The following is a 22,038-nucleotide window of genomic DNA, read 5'->3' on the forward strand; positions in this document are numbered from 1 at the left end:
ATAAAAAGATGTTATGTGTCCTATAGGGGAGGTTGATGTATGAATGGAATGAGCAATGAATGAACAGTATTGATGAAAGTGATGTTCCTAATTTGGGGATTCCTGGTATTATGTCCTAATGGGGGACGCCCCGGGTAAATCAAAGCGAAAAAGAAAAGAAAAATGAAAAGAGAAGCAAACTAAAACTAAGAATGAACTTATAACTTAAACTACACTAACAATAAGAATTAACTCATTTTAAAACTAAAACTGAACTAGATGTAAAATAAACTAAAGAAGAAATAAAATATATATTAAAATTAGAAATAAAAAAATATATAAAAAATGTTAATAGAACCAATATGGAAATAATAAAAATACAAAATAAACACGAACAACAAAACCAATGGGGTAAAAGAAGATGTATTGTCGTCGGCTCATACTGCCAGATAACAGGCTTGAGGGCAGTGGACGTGTGTTTAACTCTCTTCAATCAGGGTCAAAATCAGTGGAGGATATAAAAAATCAAGTCAAGGGAACGCAGGACTTTCTGACCTGGATGAGTAGACGCACTCAAAAGAGAAGTATCATCAAACACCTTCCCCTATCAGAAGAAACAAGCGGATAAGTACATGGGGAAATTACCCAATTCTATTACATTAATTAAAAACAATTGTTTTGGTCAGAGCTACTCCTGAATGAAGGTTATTTGTGTGTAGGTTCAAGAAGATGGACTCGGAGAAGATCGAAGAAGACAGATTTCTGGGATCGGTTTTTTCCTTTGCACGCCTGGAATCGGGACATGGACGAAGAGGACTAGATGACGAAGAAGAACAGTCACACCGACTATTGAAGATGAAGAACAATCAGACCGACTGCAGATGATGATGATGATAACGATAATGCTGATGGACTGGACTACTGAGAAACATGATGAAAGAATGATGAAAGACCACTTCTGAATAAGGCCAAACCTTGTGTCAACATTTAAAAAAAATATTAATATTGCAGACAACTGATTATACTTTCGGTTATACATATAGCGTGTGCGGGTACATGATAATAATATGTTGTTGGGAAGATGATAATATTAGATAAAAAACTATAAAATGTTGCTGCGGAACAACCATTGATTTAGAAAATTGGACTTTTTTGTTTATGATGTGACCTATAAAGGCCACGTCAACAGGGGGAGTTGTTAGATTAAAAATGATTATACACTATACGTATACACCATACTTAAATGAATGCTAAAAGATAAACAAAATATAAAGTATAAATTACTAGCTTCATCTAAGAGCTTAAACTCTCAAGGCAAGCTTGGAACAGACGTAGAGTCATGACAACGGTTATTTAAACGTCTGTTTGTCTGCCCTTTTCACACCTTGGGTCGTGGATCAAAAGAACAAAGCAGGGACACATCTGTGGGGGCGGGGGGGCTAGGAGACAGGAACTCCCACCCAAGAACATTTAAATGATTAGAAAAGGAAACAAAGTAGGAAGAACTCTCCACAGGAGATCGTGACACAGGGAGTTTGATGGAACCACATTCGAAACTATAGAAAAAATGAAAATACTTGTAAATTGAGATTAAAATAACGATGTATAGAGAATGAATTTATGGGAAATGGCATAAAAATAAACAACATAACCAGAAATTAAGGTTAAAAAATATGATATAAATATATGAGTTGAGTAGAAAATATTGGGTCGTTCACTTGTTTTGTTTCTTTTTCAGTGTTTGGTTCTTTAGATATTTATTGTAGTAAATAAATGTATAGAATTCTAAAAAAAACTTTCTTAAATTCATATTCATCAATTGGATTCTTATGTTAATCACATATTAATGGTCTATGTATATAAATATGATAAATACAGTTTAAAAATAAAGTTTTATATTCTTTTGTGTATTGAAAAACATGTTTTTTAAAAGTTAAATTCCTGAAATTATACTTTATGCTTCAGACTTAATTGTCTGTTAAGTGTTTTCAGAAATACACGCTGCACCTGAACGCATCCTTTTGAGCGACTCCTGCGTCATCGCTCAGTGGTTATTGATAGTTAATGATTAATGAACGAGTGGATTTTAAGTCAATGAACACAACATGTACACACAATTTTACTAGAACACAGAATTAAATTCAACTGTAAAGTTTGCATCACAGCAGCTTCTGTGCGTTACACACATGCTCACACCAAACACTTTAAATGTTTGGCATAAAACTGAGCAAATATTGACATAAACTATACATAATAACCTTTAGTTCAACAAACTTCAATCGATGCCATAATGATCCACATATTTTCAAAGAGACAAGAAAGAAGACGTTTTTTTTAATGATAACAGAAACGAATCAAAGGAGTTTATTATCTTCACCATTACAGTTTTAATCAATATTATCAATCGTGTCATTAAATCATTGCAGCATTTATGATAAATGGAAAATAAACTAGAAAGAGTTAATGCTGGCCCTGCTGTGCAGTAGTAGAAGTATTAATGGAAGTATTAGTGGAATTAGTAGTTAAAGTAGAAGAAGTGGAATTAGGAGTAAAAGTAGAAATAGTAGAACATTAAAAGTATTAGTACACCTATTAGTAGAATTAGCAGTAAAATTAGAAGTAGTATTAGTATTAGTGGTAGAAGTTATATTGGAAGTAATAGAACATTAAAAGTATTGGTAGAATTAGTAGTACAATTAGAAGTAGTATTAGTAGTAGAAGTAGTAGTGGAAGTAGCAGTAGAATTAGTAGTAAAAGTAGAAGTAGTTGTAGAAGTATTAGTGGAAGTAGTAGTAGTGGAAGTAGTAGTAAAAGTATAAGTAGTATTAGTAGTAGTGGAAGTAGTAGTAGAATTCTTATTAAAAGTATAATTAGTAGTAGAAGTACTGTTGGAAGTAGTAGTAGAATTAGTAGTAAAAGTATAAGAAGATTTTCCCCATTGAAATAAATGGAGTAGAATAATAGGAATAAAAGAAAGCGTGGAAGAGATAAAAGAAAGCTAGAACAAAACCCGCATTTCGGAAATGTGCTTAATTGATAAAAGTTTGAATGGTTCAAATCGGATAAAATTTGTGCGAGGAGAAGCGGCACAAAGTATAGGTCAGAACGTTTTGTGAACGTTTCCCAGCATTCACACAATCAGGAAAAAAAAAAATTTAAGATGAAAAAAAAAAGAAATAGTGCCAAAAATAATCAAGTTAAAAGTACATAAAGGATCCACAAGTCAACACTGTTGATTACCAAACGAGGCTCTTACATCTCGCATATGAACGACAAACTCTTACTACATGGAATGTCGTTCCATTTCCTGATCAACTGCAACAGTTCCCCACAGTCCTCGTTGTTCTCGTTGTTGGGCTCCCCGCTCGCCCAGTGGGTCCCTCCGTCCAGAGGTCGGCCGTCCACCCACGTCCACTTGTCCTCCTTGTCTCTGTCCGACAAACCGATCCAGATCCGCGGGTAGAACTTTGACACAAAGTCGTTCTCCTCCTCGGAGTCGATCACCACCATGTGCATGTTCAGATCCTCGCACGCTTTTTTACTATTCACCCAGGTTTTGCGAACGTTCGGCGGCGAGATGTAGTAGCAGCTGTTTTGGAATTGGACCGTTTTATCCGGACAAACTCTGACTAAAAGGAAGAAATAAAAGGTTAAAACAAAATTTAAAATCAATAATTCAACAAAACAAACATTTTTCCAAGGCATTGTTTAGTTCTCATTGAAGGATCCACTTGCATCAACCTTAAACGTAGGAGCTCACCAGCAGGGGGCGCTGTCATCCAAACATTTTGTAAACAGTACTTGAGGACGTGAAACAGCCAATATGTTATTGTCCCACTAATGGCTACATTAAAAAAGATTTCTCAAGTAGCTTATTACTGGTTTGACTTTGTGAAAAACAATCAAAATAAGAAGATAAATGAACATTAAATATGGATTTAAAGATCGACCGTGACAACAACAGCCGTACTTTAAAATATCAAGATCACACACGAATGATGAAGAATCTCAAATCAAGAACTTATTTACTTGTTCTGATATCACCAAACTCTGACTGAGCTCCCATAACGACACCAGAGGCCTTTTCAGAGTTGACGCTGTTTAACTTTCTTTTAAACTTAAGTAAGTAAGTAATATTTATAGAGGGCTTTACGGACCAGGGTCACAAGGCGCTTAAACAATCAAAACAATACTCAAAAAAATATAGGCTCAAAAGACCGCAGACCTTCTCAGAGTTGACCTTGTTTAATTTTCTTCTAAACTTAAGGTCAACTTGTGGTCGAACCTTTCTCCTCCTCTGATGCTTACGATCACGTGACTGACGGAGAAATACTTTAAAAAGTAGGATCATGAGTTAAAGAGCAAACATTTTTATGTTTGTTACCTTAAATCGTCCCTCAAATTTTCAAAAAGACACAACGTCGAATATTATTATATTATTTAAAACATGAATGACTAAATATATGGATCGTTTTAGGTAATGTTTCTATGTTATTAAAAAATATATATATATTGAATGAGAAGGACTAAGATGTATTTATTTTTTAACATTATGAATCTGCCTTTTTTTCCATGCTTTAGAAAAAAAAAAATTGATTTGGAGAACTAGACAGTCGTTGAAAAATGTGGTGTTTTTTTTCTTTTCTTTTGTTATTTCACACAAAACTCGATCATAGAATATAATTTCATGTAATTTATCAAGTAGTTTTTCTTTCCTTCTACATCATATTTTAAGTTAACTGCACCAGAAAATAAGGGACTTTTGTGAATATTGTAATTCTTGTATATTTGTGTATTAACAAGTCTTTAAAATTTAGAATTATATTTCAACTGAATAGTATTTTATTCAATTTGTGTTTGTGTGCTCTTGCTTATTGTATTTGGTTCCCCTTATGCTGCTGTGAACTAATCCAATCTAAATAAACATACATACAATCTCTGGATAATATTTTAACACAAATCCAAAAGTAATTTTATAAAGTCCAAAAAGTAGATAAAAGTTCATGTTGTTGACCTTTAAAGATGCCAGTGTTTGAGACGAGATAAGCAACAGAGATTATTCAACAATTACAAATAGGTAACAGTGAAACTGATGTTAAAGGAAAACAACAGTTTAAATAAGAATAGGTTAAGTGTGTTACTGAAACATTTTTGAAGGTTCAAGACGTCTTACTTGGATAAACGATCCTCGTCACGTTGTCCTCCCTCTTCATTCTCTCTATCTCTTCACTCATGTTGTGGTTTCTCTCCATCATCTCGATCCTCTCGGCCGTGAGAGCTTCTCTGTCCTGTTTCAGTTGATCCCGCTCGGCCTCGCAGAAGACCTTCTCCCCCCTGAGGGCGTCACGCTCTGGTTTGAGAACGTCTCGTTCCGTTCTCAGGCAGTCTCGTTCGGCGGCGACCACGTCTCGCTCGGCTCTGAGGGCTTCGCGCTCCGGCTTGAGAACGTCTCGCTCGGCTCTGAGGGCGTCACGCTCTGGTTTGAGAACGTCTCGTTCCGTTCTCAGGCAGTCTCGTTCGGCGGCAACCACGTCTCGCTCAGCTCTGAGGGCGTCCTTCTCTTTATCCAGTGTGTGGACCTTGCTCTGGAGCTGGATCCACTGCAAGGTCAGGTTCTCAGACTTGGTGTTGTCACCTGCTGCCGCCTGGGTGTGAGCGCTGCTCGTTCTTGAGCCTGGAGACGATGAGGAACTCAGGTTGAATTGAACTTGAGAACAAACTCACCAGTGATTCTCACTTTGGGCCATCAGGATCAGGATCAGGATCAGGATCACCACCAAAAGAAAGAGAACCAGAAGCATAGAACAAACGGCAGCAGGTCTCACACACCGCTCTGACAAAACATGAATCAATTTAAGAAAATAAAAAGAATTAAGTCTTTAAAAAAATGAAGACCTACCTGAAATGCTGCGTCTCTTCTTATTGTTCGAGTGACCATCGCTGTCAATCAAGTCCAAGCCGCTGTATCCCATCTCGCCTGCTTTGCTGTTGAAGCTCACGGACATGTTGAGACTAACTTTCTCTTCCTCAAACCTACTTTATGTTTCAGTGTGTGTGTGTGTGTTTGTGTGAGAGTGTGTGTGTGTGTGTGTGTGTGTGTGTGTCGCAACACTCAACTGCAGGGGTTGGGATTTTCTCTCAAGTCGAAATCTGTTTTTCTCTTATAGATGGATAAGATGACAATAATGTATATAATAACAATATATATAAAGTATTATTAATAATTTGTTTAATGCAGCCTACAGGGGTCACAAACCAGTGTCTTTATGAGCCGGCCCTAAGCCCTGGATAAATGCAGTGGGTTGTGTCAGGAAGGACATCTGTGCCAAAACCAAATCATGCGAATCATAACCATGACTTCCATACCTGATCGGTGGAGGCCCGGGTCAACAACGACCGCCATTGGTGCCGATAACCTACTGGGCAACAACGGAAGTTGGGCTACTGTGGGTCGAAGTCGAAGGAGGAGAGGGGGAAGGCGGGTTCAGAAAAAGAGAGAAAATAGGACATGCAAGAGTCTGGGACTGAGAGTTGGGACTTCGAATATTGGGACGATGACGTGAAAAGCTAGAGAGTTGGTTGACATGGTGCAGAGAAGGATGGTAGATATACTGTATGTCAGGAGACCAGGTGGAAAGGTAGCAAGGCAAGAATCTTGGGTGCAGGTTTTAAGTTGTACTACTATGATATTGATGGGAAGAGAAATGGAGTAAGGGTTATCCTAAAAGGGGAGTTTGTTAGGACTGTCCTGGAAGTGAAAAGAGCGTCAGATAGATTGATGAGTCTGAAGCTTGAAATTGAAGGTGTGATGTTAAATGTTATTAGTGGCTATGCCCCACAGGAGAGATGTGGATTGGAGGAGAAGGAAACATTCTGGAGTGAGGTAAATGAAGTGTATCAGAATATCCTCAGAGGTGAGAGAGTGGTAATTGGTGCAGACTTCAATTGACATGTTGTGCAGGAAATAGAGGTGATGAAGAAGTGATGGGGAAGTTTGGAATCCAGGACTGGAACACAGAGGGACAGATGGTGGTAGAAACAATTGCAAAAACAATGGAAATGGCTCTAGTGAATACTTTTTTTCAGAAGAGGAATGAACATAGGGTAACTTATTAGAGTGGAGGTAGGAGCACACAGGTAGACTACATCTTGTAAAGAATATGTAATCTGAAGGAGATCAGTGACTGCAAAGTAGTGGTTGGTGAGATTGTAGCAAGTCAGCATAAGATGGTGCTCTGCAGGATAAATCTGGTGACAAGGAAGACAAAGAGGACAAAGGCAGAACAAAGGAAAAAGTGGGTGGAAGCTAAAAAGAGAGGATTGTTCTATGGTTTTCAGGGAAGAATTGAAAGAACCTGGGTGGTCAGGGAGAGCTCCTAGATGACTGGACAACTACAGCTAATGTAATCAGGGAGACAGGTAGGAAAGTACTTGGTGTGTCGCCCAGGTGGGAAAGTAGAGAAGGAGATTCGGTGGTGGAATGAGGAAGTGCAGGAGAATATAAAGAGAAAGAGGTTAGCAAAGACAAAAGTGGGACACTGAGAAGACTGAAGAGAGCAGACAGGAGTACAGGGAGATGAAGGACAGGGTGAAGGTAGAGGTGGCAAAGGCCAAACAAAGGGGTTATGATGACTTGTATGCTAGGTTGGAAAGTAAGGAGGGAGAGAATGATTTATACAGAGAGAGATGGAGATGGGAAAGACGTGCAGCAGGTTTGGGTGATTAAGGGTGGAGAGGGACATGTATTGACAGGTGCCACAGACTTAATAGGAAGATGGAAAGAGTACTTTGAAGATCTAATGAATGAGAAAAATGAATGGGAGCAAAGGGTAGATGAGGTGACCACTGTGAACCATTATGTTGCAAGGATTAGTAAAGGTGAAGTGAGGAATGCATGAAGAATGAAAAGGAAGTTGGTCCTGATGATCTACCTATGGAGGTATGGAAGTGTCTAGGGGAGGAAGCAGTAGAGTTTCTGTTGAGGAGCTGCCTGAGGAATGGAGAACAAGTGAAATGGTGCCCATCTTTAAGAAAAAGGGAGATGTTCAGAATTGCAGTAACTATAGAGGAATAAAGTTGATGAGCCATACAATGAAGTTGTGGACTATGATGTTTGCAGATGACATTGTGATCGAAGGTGGGAGCAGAGACCAGGTGGAGGAGAAGTTGAAGAGGCGGAGATATGCTTTAGAAAAGAGAAGGAGAAGGTAAGCCGTAGCAAGACAGAATACATGTGTGTGAATGAGAAGAACCCAAGTGGAACCATGAGGCTATCGGGAGTGGAGATGAAAACGGTAGAGGATTTTAAGTATTTAGGGTCAACAGTCTAGAGTAGTGGAGATTGGGGAAAAGAGGTGAAGAAATAGTTTAAGCTGGATGGAATGGGGGGAGAAAAGTGTCAGGGTTAATGTGTGACAAAAGAGTATAAGCCAGAATGAAAGGAAATCATACACTAGACAGTGGTGAGACCAGTCATGATCTATGGTCTAGAGACAGTGGCACTGAGGAAAAGGCATGAAGTTTGAGGTGGCAGAGATGCAGATGTTGAGGTTCTCTCTGGGAGGAACGAAGGTGGATAGAATCAGGAATTAATCAATCAGAGGAACAGCACATGTTAGATGTTTTGGAGATGAGGTGAGAGAGGCTAGAATGAGATGGTTTGGTCATGTACAGAGGAGGGACTGTGAGTCTATTGGTAGAAGGATGCTGGGGTTGGAATTGCTAGGCAGGCGTTCTAGAGGACTACCAAAGAGAAGGTTTATGGATGTAGTGAAAGAGGACATGAGGTTGGTCGGGGGAAGAGAAAAGGATACAGAGAAAAGGGTAGGATGGAGGAGGTCGGTTCGCTGTGGCGACCCCTGATGGGAGCAGCCGAAGGGAAAAGAAGATCAATAATAATTCATTAGGAGGAAGATACGACACAAATAAATGTAAAGATAGGGTGTTGTATTTGACAAAGACACTCCCTACTGCAGCACTGCAGACAACTGCCCAGAAACTGTTTCCTTCAACTGAGAAAAATCTCTAAACTTAGGAAAATGGTGTCACCACACGATCTGGAGCTAATAATACATGTGTTTCTGCCTTTTTGTTTATACTATTGCAACAGTTTATTTTAGTGTGTAAACAAGAAGGATCTGTCTCACCTGCAGTTGATACAAAACTCTGCAGCGAGAATTCTGAGCCGCTCTAGTAAAAGAACTCACATTTCCCCTGATCCTTAAAACTCTTCACTGGCTGCCAGTTTCTTTCACGATCATTTTAAAATTCTGGTTCTTACTTTCAGATCTTTGGAGCCTCCTCGGAAATGGTTGGATCAATGTTAACAACATGGTCTTGATCGTAAACACAAATTGTTTCTTGTGCTGCACTTCATCGTCTCCAACTGTAGGATTTTTCTCCTTTTTTCTTCTAGAGAAGCTTGTAAAGCTAAATTTTCTTCTTCAATTTTTGCTTTTATCCTTGCTTCCTCTTCTTCTCGCTCTGAAAGGCGCTTCCTTGCTGCAACCTCTACGTCAATTATCTTCCTGCTTGCTTCTGCTTTTCAACGCTGCACTTCCAATTGTTCTCTTTCTTGTTCTTGCAACACTTTTAGAACAGCTTCCGCTGCAGCTTCTTGTCGCCTGATGGAAAACACGTTGGTTTACTCTGAAGGGCCTTTGAGGATGGAAGACACAGAAGTTGACATGCAGGAGCTTGAGCTAAAGAGATAGTTAACTTCTGGCCAGTCTTGCTCCTCTTCTGAAATCTTTCCATCAGGTCGACACAAGTTTTTTTCTTGATGAATTTTGAAAACTCCGTCATACATTTGTTTGACACCTGCAACAAGTAATATCACTCAATACATCACAAGATGGGGTTTCATCTCGTGTTAGGATTTGCTTGGATTATTTAACTTGTGTCTTCCGTTTCTTGTGGTTATAATGTGATCTTTGTTGGAGAGCTTTTAATGTTTTTAGCTTGCATTTCCTTACCCTTTTCGGTGAGAGTTCTTGTTCTTTGACTTCTCATTAGATTCCGTTCTTCCTCTTGGGTTTCAGCAAGGGACATCTTCATTTTTCTACAGATACAACAGTGAGATTCTCTTGCTGACATATTTAGATAATTTGCTGACTAACTACTGAAACTGAAAAACATGCTAAATGCACTTAAAAACACACAAATGAGAGTTGATTAATTAGTTCTAAAATGATAGATAGATAGATAGATAGATAGATAGATAGATAGATAGATAGATAGATAGATAGATAGATAGATAGATAGATAGATAGATAGATGGATGGATGGATGGATGGATGGATGGATGGATGGATGGATGGATGGATGGATGGATGGATGGATGGATGGATGGATGGATGGATGGATGGATGGATGGATGGACGGACGGACGGACGGACGGACGGACGGACGGACGGACGGACGGACGGACGGACGGACGGACGGACGGACGGACGGACGGACGGACGGACGGACGGACGGACGGACAGACAGACAGACAGACAGACAGACAGACAGACAGACAGACAGACAGACAGACAGATAGATAGATAGATAGATAGATAGATAGATAGATAGATAGATAGATAGATAGATAGATAGATAGATAGATAGATAGATAGATAGATAGATAGATAGATACTTTATTCATCTCCTTGGAGAAATTCACGGTTCAGCAGCTCCAGAAAATGTTACAAAGAGATAGAACACAGAGGCATGCATCAAAAATGTAGCGTTCTCTTACTTAACGTCTAAATACCTCAATATGGTATTAATATAACTGGTTTGATCACAAGTTACGATGCAAAACAGGAATAAATTGAAATCAATGTCTGTTGCAATTACTGCGACAATGAAGCTTGTTTAACGTCTCTGTTAGTGAAATGTCGTTTCCTGTTCAGCTGTCCGTCCTCGGGAGGAGAGGGGATGAGACCCAGAGCTGCTTTGAATTAAACTTGCTCTATAGAAACCCTTATAACAACCTTTATCTGTTTAGTGCAACAGCGAGCTCTAGTGGCAGAACGATGCACGATCTTGAAATGTAAGCAAATGAACCCACGTGTTGTCTCAGGGTCAAGGTGGCCCGCAAACAAATGTGTTTGTGGTATCCCTTGTGTTGTCTCTGGGTCAAGGTGAACGACCACAACCACTGCATATGCATTTGACCTTGACCCTGAGATAACACAAGGGTTAAGTGCATCTTGTTCTGACTTTTTCTTTTGAAAATTTCCTTCAGTTATCATATGTTATATCTTTACATTTTTGTTCATTTACCCATTTTTATTGATTTAATTCATATTTAAAGTATATACTTTAGTTTCAAGTCCTCGTGAGGATTTTTCTTAGAACATTGCACTTGTGTGTGTCTGTCACCGTCTTCATCGTAGCAGTTACGTGGTCAGGCGGGTTCGCAGGATCAGATTATGTATCTTAAATCTCAAATGATTGACAGAAACATTTTCAGCTAAACTAATGAGGAGCATAGATTTTGTTCAGCAGGTCAACCTTTTAGCACAATTCTGTCAATGTTGAGAAAAATATTTTTATATTTCCATGCAATAAAAAATATATTTTAGAAATTATTTGGACTTTTCTACACATTCAAAGCATCAAAGTCATGTTTATTATTTTATTTTCAGTGTCTTTTTTATCGACAATAATAATAATAATATTCAGCTGGACTAATGGCCAAAAATGAAACACTTCCTGATTTTAGAGGAAATGTAAGTTTCGCTGAGAGTTTCAAAAATGTGTCACGCAATAAGTTGCATAAACGTGACTAATAGAACATAGAAATCCATTCATGAATTTAAAAAAATTTCATATATATATATATATATATATATATATATATATATATCAACATTTCTAATTGATTACTTCAGTGTTTGTAGATTCAAGCCCAGCCCTGAGGCTGAGTGTATTATTTTCTGCACAAACACAATCACACATCTTCAACTTCTTCAAGCGTCAGCTTGTTTTGTGGGTGGAACCCCAGAGTTAGTGCCCACGAAACACACAAAGCGTCAGTGACATTCAACAGTGACATGGGAGACAATAGTATGGACCTGATGGAAAGTGAAGCTTGGAACAAAAGCAGGAAGAGTTTAGGTGAGAAAACACATTAAAACCATTAAACAGTAGATTGTTCATTTGTTTAATTTGTTGTGTTGTTGTTCTGGTCCAGGATGGTGGAGGAGACCTGCCGCAGTGTGCATGGGGTTGCTGGTTCTAATCCTACTCATTGTGATTCTAATCTTAGTTGCAAGAGGTGAGTTTTGTGAAATATTTATAACGAATATTGTTAATTGTTTTCTTTATTTTGATTCAAAATGTGTTCTCCAGGTCCTGGAGTCAACGACTCTCACAGCACCTCCCTGATACCAACAAGTCCGAACAAGTGTGAGAACCTGACACACCAGTGGATGCAGCTGCAGACCAGCTACAAAACACTGTCAGAAAAAAACATCCAGCTGCAGAGCAACTTCTACACGCTCAACAAGGAGAAGGACGCCCTCAGAGCAGAGCGAGATGTGGCCAGTGTGGATCGAGACTCCCTCAGAGCAGAGCTCGACGTCCTCAAACCAGACAGAGACGCCCTGGAAAGCGAACGGGACTCCCTGAGAAATGAGACGGACGCCCTCAAGAACGAGAGAGACGTCCTGGCCGTGGATCGGGAGTTCCTCCGACTAGAACGAGACGCCCTCAAACCTGAAAGAGACACCCTGAAAAAGGAGCGGGATGCACTGAACGGTGAGAAGGACGCCCTCGTCGCAGAGCGTGATGGACTCAAGGATGAGCAGGACGTCATCAAACCTGAGAGGGACGCCCTGAAGAAGGACCTGGACCTGCTTAAAGTGGAGCAGAGCGGTCTCAGAGTTGAGAAGGATACGTTGATGGAAACAACAAACAACTTGACCGTGATGACGGAAGGGCTGCAGAAGAAATACAACACTTTGTTGCAAAGCACGAACCTGACCTTAGACGCCACGCGTAAGTCAATCTGAATATGTCGTGTTGAAGTGTCGTAAGAAGGTTAAGGATTAAAGATCATCACATCAAATGTTATCATTTATATCGCTTTGATTATAAAGTTAAAAATGGGGCAGATTTATAAAAATAATTAATTCATACAATTTTACAAAAAAAAATCAAAATTTACAGTTAAACCACAAAAAATCCATTAAAGATTAAACGACAAAAAATTATTCAAATTTGTCATATATTGGACCTCCCGAAGTCCAAGACCAGCTCCTTGGTCTTTGAGGTGTTCAGCAGCAAGTGGTTCCTCTCACTCCAGTCCACAAGGTCACGTATCAGACTCCTATACTCGTCTTCGCTGTTGTCCCTGATGCATCCAACAATGGCAGTGTCGTCAGCATACTTCAGGACGAGACTCAGCTCTGAGTTGTAGCAGAAGTCTGAAGTGTAGATGGGGAAGAGGAGAGGGGCCAGTACTGTCCCCTGAGGTGCTCCTGTACTGCACACCACAGTGTCAGACGTGATGTCCTTCAGCCTGACATACTGTGGTCAATCAGTAAGATTAAATATATAAGCCACGTCCAGTGTCCATCAGAGGCGACGAGGTGGAGATAGTTGAAAACTATAAGTACCTCGGCGTGTGGCTGGACAGTAAACTGGACTGGTCCTGCAACACAGACCATGTATATAAGAAAGTTCAGAGTAGACTGTACTTTCTGAGGAGGCTTCGATCATTTAACATCTGCAAGAAGCTCCTCATGTTCTACCAGTCTGTGGTGGCCAGTGTCATGTTCTATGCTGTGGTGTGTTGGGGTGGAAATGTGTCCAAGAGGAGTGTCAACAGGTTGGACAGGTTGATCAGGAGGGCTGGCTCTGTGGTTGGAATGAAGCTGGACTCACTGGTGACAGTTGCTGAGAGGAGATCATTGAACAAACTACTGTCCATCATGGATGATGACAGTCATCCTCTGAACACTGTCATCCGTGAGCAGAGAAGCAGAATGAGTGCACGAATGCTCCCACCCAGGTGCAAAACAAATAGACTCAGGGACTCATTCATCCCTCGGGCTATTAAAAAGTACAATTCTGAGTTCGGGGGCAGGAGTGGAGTGAGAGTATCTGGATGTTCTGTTCTGTTAGTCTTTGTATCCTTTGTCTTTGTTGTTTTTCTTTGACCTATGTTCTTAACTTTTAGACTTAGATTGTGTAATGGTGTTCTTTCTCTTTATTTCTCTTGTTCTTATTTTATTTTGATTTATTTTTGATTTTTTATAAAAAATTGCTGTATGTATTGGCTATTGGAAAAAAACAATTTCCCGAAGGAGACCTCCTGAGGGATCAATAACGTTTTACCTTACCTTACCTTACCTTATGTTCCAAATAAACTGAGAGACTTCCCAGCATGTGGCCCATTCTCCAGAAGAATTGACCTATGGTGGCCCCCCAACCAGTTGAGTTTAAAACCCTTGATATAGAGACTTTCAATAAGAAAGAAAGAAAGAAAGAAAGAAAGAAAGAAAGAAAGAAAGAAAGAAAGAAAGAAAGAAAGAAAGAAAGAAAGAAAGAAAGAAAGAAAGAAAGAAAGAAAGGAATTTGATGGAAGACGGACACAAAGAAAATTTGATTGGACTTCATTAATCACTCTGCAGATCTCCTTCCGGAAATCGGATGTTCAGTTCACAGCAGACGTTAGTCTCATAAAACAAGAACAAAGAGCAAATAAAAAAAATGTGCAATGGGATGACAAAGTGCAAATATAAAGAGCATAGATCAAAGGAAATAACACAAATAACAAGATACAAAGATGGAAGTTCACTAAACTTGAGGTGCCAAGACTTCACCTCAGGGATCTGATGTCGTCATACAGTGAGATATGGTGGAAACAGCCAGATCTGATTACATCAAGAAACTGATAGCAGCAAATAAGAAAAATCCCAAAGTGTTGTTTGACACGATCAATACTCATGCCTGTCTTCTGTGAAGCTGACAGCAATGCATTTGTAAGACACATCAGAAAAAACACTTAACAGATCATTTGAAATAGCAATAAGACAAGGTATGGCATATACGTATAGTATATAATAATTTTTAATCGAACACATTGTTTAGATTTTTCATTGACAAATTTTTTGATTAAATTGATCAAAGAGAAAATATCTCCCTCTTTGTGTGGAACCCCTGCTTACACTCAGCCTGTCTCCTCCTTGTGGTCTTCCTTCAGGGTTGTATCTCTAGCTGATATTTCGGCACTGGTGAACAAGATGTAACCCTCCTCTTGCTCAGATGACGTCCTACCTTGTAGGCTTTGTATCAAAGTATTTGTGTATATATATATATATATATGTAATTGACTCCTGGGTTACCGATATAGTGAACCTCTCCCTTTCCAAAGGGGTTTCCCAATGCATTTAAACATGCCATTGTGGAGCCTTTGCTTAAAAAGCCAGGCTTAGACCCGACTGACCTTCATTTTTAGGCCTATTTCTAAGCTCTCTTTCTTGTCCAAGATCTTGGAGAAGGTGGTGTCTGAGCTGCTGTATTTGTTCCTGGATCACAGTGACATTTATGAGAAGTTTTAGTCTGGCTTCCACAAACATCACTCTACAGAGACAGCCTTACTGAAAGTGTCTAGTGACATCATGATGTCGGCTGATTCCGGTAAATACACTGTTCTAGTTCTTTTGGATCCGTCCTCAGCCTTTGACAAAGTTGATCACCAGATCCAGATGAAGTGGGGGCTATGCTTTGGAACGATCTTCCTCTCTCTTTGCGTTTTAAGACATTTTTAGACACTTTTATTTGTGCAGGCTTTTCCTTGATTTTCTGGAACTCCTGTGTTGTTCTCGGTATTATCTTGACTCTTTATCTTATAAGTATATCTTTTTTTAGTTTTATTCCTATTGTTAAGTGCTCTATAAATATAAATTACTGACTTAGTTACTTACTGACTCCATCTGCTTCTCGGTTTACTGATGACAGTGTTCAGAGGATAATTTTCTTCATCCATGATGGACAGTAATTTGTCCAAAGATCTCTGCAACAGTCTGCTCAGAAATTTCAGCCCCTTGTGTGATTAAGTTTGACACTCCTGGTCTTAGGTTAAGACATTTTCCCGGATCATTATTGTTATTGGTTTGTGTTGTTGGACATGTTTTTACATGTTGTTAACTAACTACAAGGCCCTGGGAGTTCTGTTTTTTACAAATAGAAGTTTGCTCTTCTAGTTTTCAATTCTCATATGTAGCCATTCCCTTTTTTATAAGTTGCTTTTTAAAGATGAGGGTCAGCTACTCTTGAATCTGATACCATGGTTACCTGCCAACACAAGTCACTGACGTTGACCTATGTAGACTCCTATTGGGTCTCAGTCCCAGAGTGACTCCACTTTTAGAGACTTCTATGAGTCAAACTCAACTCAATCAAATTATATAATGACCTATGAAGATGTAAAACTCTGTATTTCCACCACAGAACGAACATGTCCCTACGGCTGGATTGCATTCCGGAGCAAGTGCTACTACATCTCCAAGGAAAGGGACACCACAGGTTGGATCTTCGCTAAGAGATACTGCGAGGGACTCAAAGGTCACCTGGTGGTGATCAGCTCCTCGGAGGAGAACGACTTAATCTCCAGGTTCTACGACGAGACCTGGATCGGCTTGTCGGATACAGAGGAGGAGGGGAAGTGGATGTGGGCCAACGGGGTGGATTTCGCGGGCGAGGGATTCTGGTCAGTCGGCGAGCCGAACAACCTTGACAACAGGGAGGACTGTGTGGTAGTTCTCCGTAAAACCAGGAAGTGGAACGATGTCCCGTGTAGAAATATGTTGTCCTATGTCTGTGAGAGGTAGACGTGATCGAAATGTGAGAATAAAATCCACTGTTGATCTGAACTGTTGATCTTTTGTGTGATTTTTTTTATAACCCTTGTGTTATCTCAGGTTCATAGTGACCCAGATGCCCGAAAACTAAATAAGTTTGTGGTATCCCTTGTGTTGTCTTTGGTCAAGGTGAACGACCTCCACCACTGAATATGAATTTGTGGAAGAGGAAATAAGGATTTTGTGCACGCCCGCTTTGCTGTTGATTCTGTTGAGACTGACTTTCTCTTCCCAAAACGTGATGCAACACTTTAACAACAAGCCAAGTAAGTAAGTAAGTAAGTAAAGGTTATTTGTAAAGTGCAAAAGACAAAACAATTTCCCGAAAGAGATCTCCTGAGGGATCAATAAAGTTCTATTTATCTATCTATCAAGACCAGGGTCACAAAGCGCTTTAACAATAAAAAAAATACACAGTTAAACTATGTACTATAAAAGATCAAGACAACATAAGACAAACACAGGAGTCCCAGAAAATCAGGGAAAAGGCAAATAAGAATGTCTTAAGATGTTTCTTGAAGGAGTCAGTAGATCATCAAACACAGAGATGGTTCCAAAGCTTAGGAGCAACAGTCTGGAAGGATTTCTCTCCTCTGGTCCTGAAGCGTGTTCAGGAACCATCAGTAGATTCTGATCCACAGACCTCAGAGCCCGAGCTGGGGTGTAAGTCTGGATCAGATCACTGATGGAAGGTCTGACCATAAATAGATCTGAAAGTAAGAACAAGAATTTTAAAATGGATCCTGAAATAAACTGGCAGCCAGTGAAGAGTTTTAAGGATCGAAGAAATGTGAGTTCTTCTACTAGAGCGGCTCAGAATTCTCAGAATTCAGAGTTTTGTATCAACTGCAGGTGAGACGGATCCTTCTTGTTTAGACACCAAAATAAACTAGTATAATAGTCCAAATGACACAAACACATGGATTACAAGCTCCAGATCGTGTTGTGACATCATTTTACTAAGTTTAGAGATTTTTCTCAGTTGAAGGAAACAGTTTCTGGGCAGTTGTCTGCAGTGTTGAACTAGAGACATGTCTTTGTCAAATACAACACCGTCTTTACATTTATTTGTGTCGTATCTTCCTCCGAATTAATTATTATTAATACTTTATATATATTGTTATTGTGTGTATTATTGAAAAACATTTTCGATTTAAGAGAAAAGCCCAACCCCTGCAGTTGAGCATTGCCACACACACACACACACACACACACACACACACACACACACACACACACACACAAAAAAAGGATTTGAAAGCGTGAGTTTGTTATTAAAGTGTTGCTTCAGGTTTGAGGAAGACAAAGTTCGTCTCAACATGTCTGTGAGCTTCAACAGCAAAGCAGGCGAGATGGGATACAGCGGCTTGGACTTGATTGACAGCGATGGTCACTCGAAGAATCAGAAGAGACGCAGCATTTCAGGTAGGTCTTCATTTTTTTAAAGACTTAATTATTTTTATTTTCTTAAATTGATTCATGTTTTGTCAGAGCGGTGTGAGAGACCGGCTGCCATTTGTTCGGTGCTCCTGGTTCTCTTTCTTCTCGTGTTGATCCTGATCCTGATGGCCCAAAGTGAGAATCACTCCTGAGTTTGTTTTCCAGTTCAATTCAACCTGAGTTCCTCATCGTCTCCAGGCTCAAGAACGAGCAGCGCTCACACCCAGGCGGCAGCAGGTGACAACACCAAGTTTGAGAACCTGACCTTGCAGTGGATCCAGCTCCAGAGCAAGGTCCACACACTGGATAAAGAGAAGGACGCCCTGAGAGCTGAGCGAGACGTGGTCGCCGCCGAACGAGACTGCCTGAGAGCGGAACAAGACGTTCTAAAGCCAGAGTGCGACGCCCTCAGAGCCGAGCGAGACGTTCTCAAGCCGGAGCGCGATGCCCTCAGAGCCGAGCGAGATGTTCTCAAACCGGAGCGTGACGCCCTCAGAGCCGAGCGAGATGTTCTCAAACCGGAGCGTGACGCCCTCAGAGCCGAGCGAGATGTTCTCAAACCAGAGCGTGACGCCCTCACGGGGGAGAAGGTCGTCTGCGAGGCCGAGCGGGATCAACTGAAACAGGACAGGAAAGCTCTCACGGCTGAGAGGATCGAGATGATGGAGAGAAACCACAACATGAGTGAAGAGATAGAGAGAATGAAGAGGGAGGACAACTTGACGACGAACGTTTATCCAAGTAAGACGTCTTGAACCTTCAAAAATGTTTCAGTAACACACATAACCTATTTTTATTTAAACTATTGTTTTCCTTTAACATCAGTTTCACTGTTACCTCTTTGTAATTGTTGAATAATCTCTGTTGCTTATCTCGTCTCAAACACTGGCATCTTTAAAGGTCAACAACATGAACTTTTATCTACTTTTTGGACTTTATAAAATTACTTTTGGATTTGTGTTAAAATATTATCCAGAGATTGTTTGATATGTTTATTTGTATTAGATTAGTTTATAGCAGCATCGGGGGAAACAAAATACTTAAATAAGAATCAATAGGAATATTATTCAAAATTTAAAATACTTGATAATACAGAAATATACAAGAATTACAATATTCACAAAAGTCCTTTTTTTTCGGGTGCAATTTACTTAAAATATGATGTAGAGGGAAAGAAAAACGACTTTATAAATTAAAATGAGATATATTTTATGATACAGTTTTGTGTGAAATTTACAGAGCCCCTAAGAGGACATGGAAGAAAGAAAATATATTGCATAATCTCGCAAAAGTATTGCGACATCAAGCAATTTTTTTTTTTTTCTTCCATGTCCTCTTAGCGGCTCCATAGTAGTGGAATAACAAAAGAGGAGAAAATAACCCTTTTTTTGTCAAACCAATGTCTAGTTCTCTACATAATTATAATATATATATATATATAATATTTTTTTTTGCTTGAGGAAGTTAAGCTATGTTCAGTCAGAGTTGTGTGACATAAGAACAATTCTTGATTTGAGATTCTTCATCATTCGTGTGTGATCTTTATATTTTAAAGTAGGGCTGTTGTTGTCACGGTCGACCTTTAAATCCATATTTATGGTCAATTTCTCTTCTTTATTTGATTGTTTTTCACATGTCAAACCAATAATAAGCTACTTGCACATAGCTCAGATGGTAGAGTGGTTGCCTGCAGTCCAAAAAGGTTGCAGGTTCAATCCCAGCTCCAGACAAGCTTGTGTCGTTGTGTCCCTGAGCAAGACACTTTACCTTGATTGCTCCTGATGGTAGACTTGGCGCAAGTGTGCAGCCTACTCCCATCAGTATGTGTGAATGGCTGTAAAAAGCACTACCGAATTTCCCCTCGCGGGACTAATAAGGGATTCTAAACCAGTAATAAGCTACTTGAGAAATATTTTTTGATGGAGCCATTAGTGCGACAATAACATATTGGCTGTTTCACCCTCTCAAGTACTGTTTTCAAAATGTTTGAATGGCAGCGCCCCCTGCTGGTACTAAAGGTAGAAGTAAAGACGTAAAGGATGATTGACATTTAAAAAAAAAAAAAAACAAGTTAAATCATTTACACGTCTAACGTCTGATTTTTCTTCCTTTAGTCAGAGTTTGTCCCGATAATTGGTTCCAATTCCAAAGCAGCTGCTACTACATCTCGCCACCGGTTGTTCGCAAAACCTGGGTGAATAGTAAAAAAGCGTGCGAGGATCTGAACGGGCACCTGGTGGTGATCAACTCCAAGGAGGAAAACGACTTTGTGTCAAAGTTCCACACGCGGATCTGGATCGGTTTGTCGGACAGAGACAAGGAGGCCAAGTGGACGTGGGTGGACGGCCGACCTCTGGACGGAGGGACCCACTGGGCGAGCGGGGAGCCCAACAACGCCAATGACGGCGAGGACTGTGCGGAACTGTTGCGTGGGTCAGGGCAATGGAACGACATCCCTTGTGGGAAGAGTTTGTCGTACATATGCGAGATGTAAGAGCCTCATTTGGTAACTTCTTAACTGTATTTCTAATCTAAACATGTACCGTACTTTCCACTCTATTAGGGGCACCAGATTATAAGGTTCACCCTTAATGAATGGCTTATTTTAGAACTGTTTTCATAAATAGGTTGCACCTGATTATAAGGCGCATAGAATAAAAGATACAGCCAAACGTTTCACTGAGGTTGAGTTGAGCATCCACTAGATAAAGCTGTGCTAAAGGGAACGTCAACAAAACAGTCAGATAAAGTCAAACTTGATTAAGCGTTCTGACAACTCCGTTCACTCCCATGGTAACGATGTTCAAATGATGTTTAAAAGGCTTCAAGCAGCAGTGTGTGAGACTAGTGTTGTGAGCAGACAAATGTTGAGAGAGCGGTAGTGAAATTGAGCGTGTATGACATTTTGAACACGTGTATGACTGGTTGAGCGAGCAGCAGAGTGATTTTGAGTGTACAACAACCAAGACACACTCGCTCAAAACGGTGGCAGTAATCCTACTCCATAGACGTCAGCCATGATGTGACGTGCGTCGTCAATCCAACCTCGTGATGATGCAGTGACATAATTCCGCCCACAGCGTGTCGACTCAGTCGGCGCAGTCATGAAAGTGTTTGTAAACAAGTCACCCACCAGGTAATGTATATATATATAAGGTGCTCTGGATTAAAAGGTTAAAATGGTGAGGATAATAAACTCATTTGATTTGTTTCTGTTATCATTAAAAAAGTTTCTTTGAAAATATGTGGATCATTATTCATCACACATCGATTGAAGTGTGTTAGGGTAAGAATTATCTTTATGTCAATATTTGCTCAGTTTTCTGCTAAACATTTACAGTGTTTGGTGTGAGCAAGTGTGTTGTCACTCACAGAAGCTGCTTTGATAATAACTTTAACGTTGAATTTAATTCTGTGTTCTGGTAAAATAGTGTGTACATGTTGTGTTCATTGACTTAAAACAGCCCTATGCGATTTGGCTGCATGCGACTCGAGGGGTTATTTACTTTCTCAAGTTGCTTTCTTCTTCTTCTTCTTCAATTTACTTAAGCTCTTATAAACCTTTTACTTGTGCTCTTTTGGCTGCAGTAAGTTGTCTTCTTCTAGCGATGTCTGTCTTATTACGCGAGAACCCACGAGACCTCGAGAAACAGAAACTAAGATAAACTTTAATTGTACACATTCAACATTAATAAATGATTTTACATAAGAAAAACAAAACAAAGGATTTATACAAAAAATATTACAACCACAGTTACAC

General features: G+C 39.8%; 3 protein-coding genes and 1 pseudogene across 4 annotated transcripts; 3 read left to right on the forward strand and 1 right to left on the reverse strand.

Moving 5' to 3' along the window:
- Positions 1–2,314: 2,314 nt before the first annotated feature.
- Positions 2,315–5,990, reverse strand: LOC148062851 (uncharacterized). The gene is made up of 4 exons (XM_087779026.1): positions 5,879–5,990; positions 5,717–5,812; positions 5,153–5,653; positions 2,315–3,608 (listed from the first exon to the last, which is right to left on the reverse strand). The coding sequence occupies exons 1-4, from the start codon at positions 5,982–5,984 to the stop codon at positions 3,232–3,234; spliced, it is 1,080 nt and encodes a 359-aa protein (XP_087635152.1). The 5' UTR covers positions 5,985–5,990; the 3' UTR covers positions 2,315–3,231.
- A 1,216-nt stretch (positions 5,991–7,206) lies between these two features.
- Positions 7,207–8,053, forward strand: LOC148062852 (uncharacterized; annotated as a pseudogene).
- A 3,893-nt stretch (positions 8,054–11,946) lies between these two features.
- Positions 11,947–16,850, forward strand: LOC148062853 (uncharacterized). The gene is made up of 4 exons (XM_087779022.1): positions 11,947–12,087; positions 12,164–12,247; positions 12,322–12,969; positions 16,429–16,850. The coding sequence occupies exons 1-4, from the start codon at positions 12,024–12,026 to the stop codon at positions 16,806–16,808; spliced, it is 1,176 nt and encodes a 391-aa protein (XP_087635148.1). The 5' UTR covers positions 11,947–12,023; the 3' UTR covers positions 16,809–16,850.
- A 1,184-nt stretch (positions 16,851–18,034) lies between these two features.
- LOC148062854 (uncharacterized) lies at positions 18,035–21,520 on the forward strand. 2 transcript variants are annotated; one of them, XM_087778898.1, is made up of 4 exons: positions 18,035–18,263; positions 18,330–18,413; positions 18,477–19,019; positions 20,393–21,520. In XM_087778898.1, the coding sequence occupies exons 1-4, from the start codon at positions 18,158–18,160 to the stop codon at positions 20,770–20,772; spliced, it is 1,113 nt and encodes a 370-aa protein (XP_087635024.1). In that variant the 5' UTR covers positions 18,035–18,157; the 3' UTR covers positions 20,773–21,520. The 2 variants fall into 2 exon arrangements, with proteins under 2 accessions (XP_087635024.1, XP_087635025.1); XM_087778899.1 differs by lacking the exon at positions 18,330–18,413 and having other exon boundaries at positions 18,444–19,019.
- Positions 21,521–22,038: the final 518 nt, after the last annotated feature.

This window comes from Callionymus lyra, chromosome 17 (assembly GCF_982586985.1).
Source record: "Callionymus lyra chromosome 17, fCalLyr1.hap1.1, whole genome shotgun sequence".
Taxonomy (NCBI): domain Eukaryota; kingdom Metazoa; phylum Chordata; class Actinopteri; order Syngnathiformes; family Callionymidae; genus Callionymus; species Callionymus lyra.

Excerpts from the sequence above, each read along its gene's own strand:
- LOC148062851 (XM_087779026.1), bottom strand. The coding sequence starts at position 5,984 with ATGTCCGTGAGCTTCAACAGCAAAGCAGGCGAGATGGGATACAGCGGC. Across the intron at positions 5,813-5,878 it reads GAAGAGACGCAGCATTTCAG|AGCGGTGTGTGAGACCTGCT; the intron begins GTAGGTCTTCAT and ends ATGTTTTGTCAG. Across the intron at positions 5,654-5,716 it reads CCTGATCCTGATGGCCCAAA|GCTCAAGAACGAGCAGCGCT; the intron begins GTGAGAATCACT and ends CATCGTCTCCAG.
- LOC148062853 (XM_087779022.1), top strand. The coding sequence starts at position 12,024 with ATGGGAGACAATAGTATGGACCTGATGGAAAGTGAAGCTTGGAACAAA. Across the intron at positions 12,248-12,321 it reads TCTAATCTTAGTTGCAAGAG|GTCCTGGAGTCAACGACTCT; the intron begins GTGAGTTTTGTG and ends TGTGTTCTCCAG. Across the intron at positions 12,970-16,428 it reads CCTGACCTTAGACGCCACGC|AACGAACATGTCCCTACGGC; the intron begins GTAAGTCAATCT and ends TTTCCACCACAG.
- LOC148062854 (XM_087778898.1), top strand. The coding sequence starts at position 18,158 with ATGTCTGTGAGCTTCAACAGCAAAGCAGGCGAGATGGGATACAGCGGC. Across the intron at positions 18,264-18,329 it reads GAAGAGACGCAGCATTTCAG|AGCGGTGTGAGAGACCGGCT; the intron begins GTAGGTCTTCAT and ends ATGTTTTGTCAG. Across the intron at positions 19,020-20,392 it reads GACGACGAACGTTTATCCAA|TCAGAGTTTGTCCCGATAAT; the intron begins GTAAGACGTCTT and ends TTCTTCCTTTAG.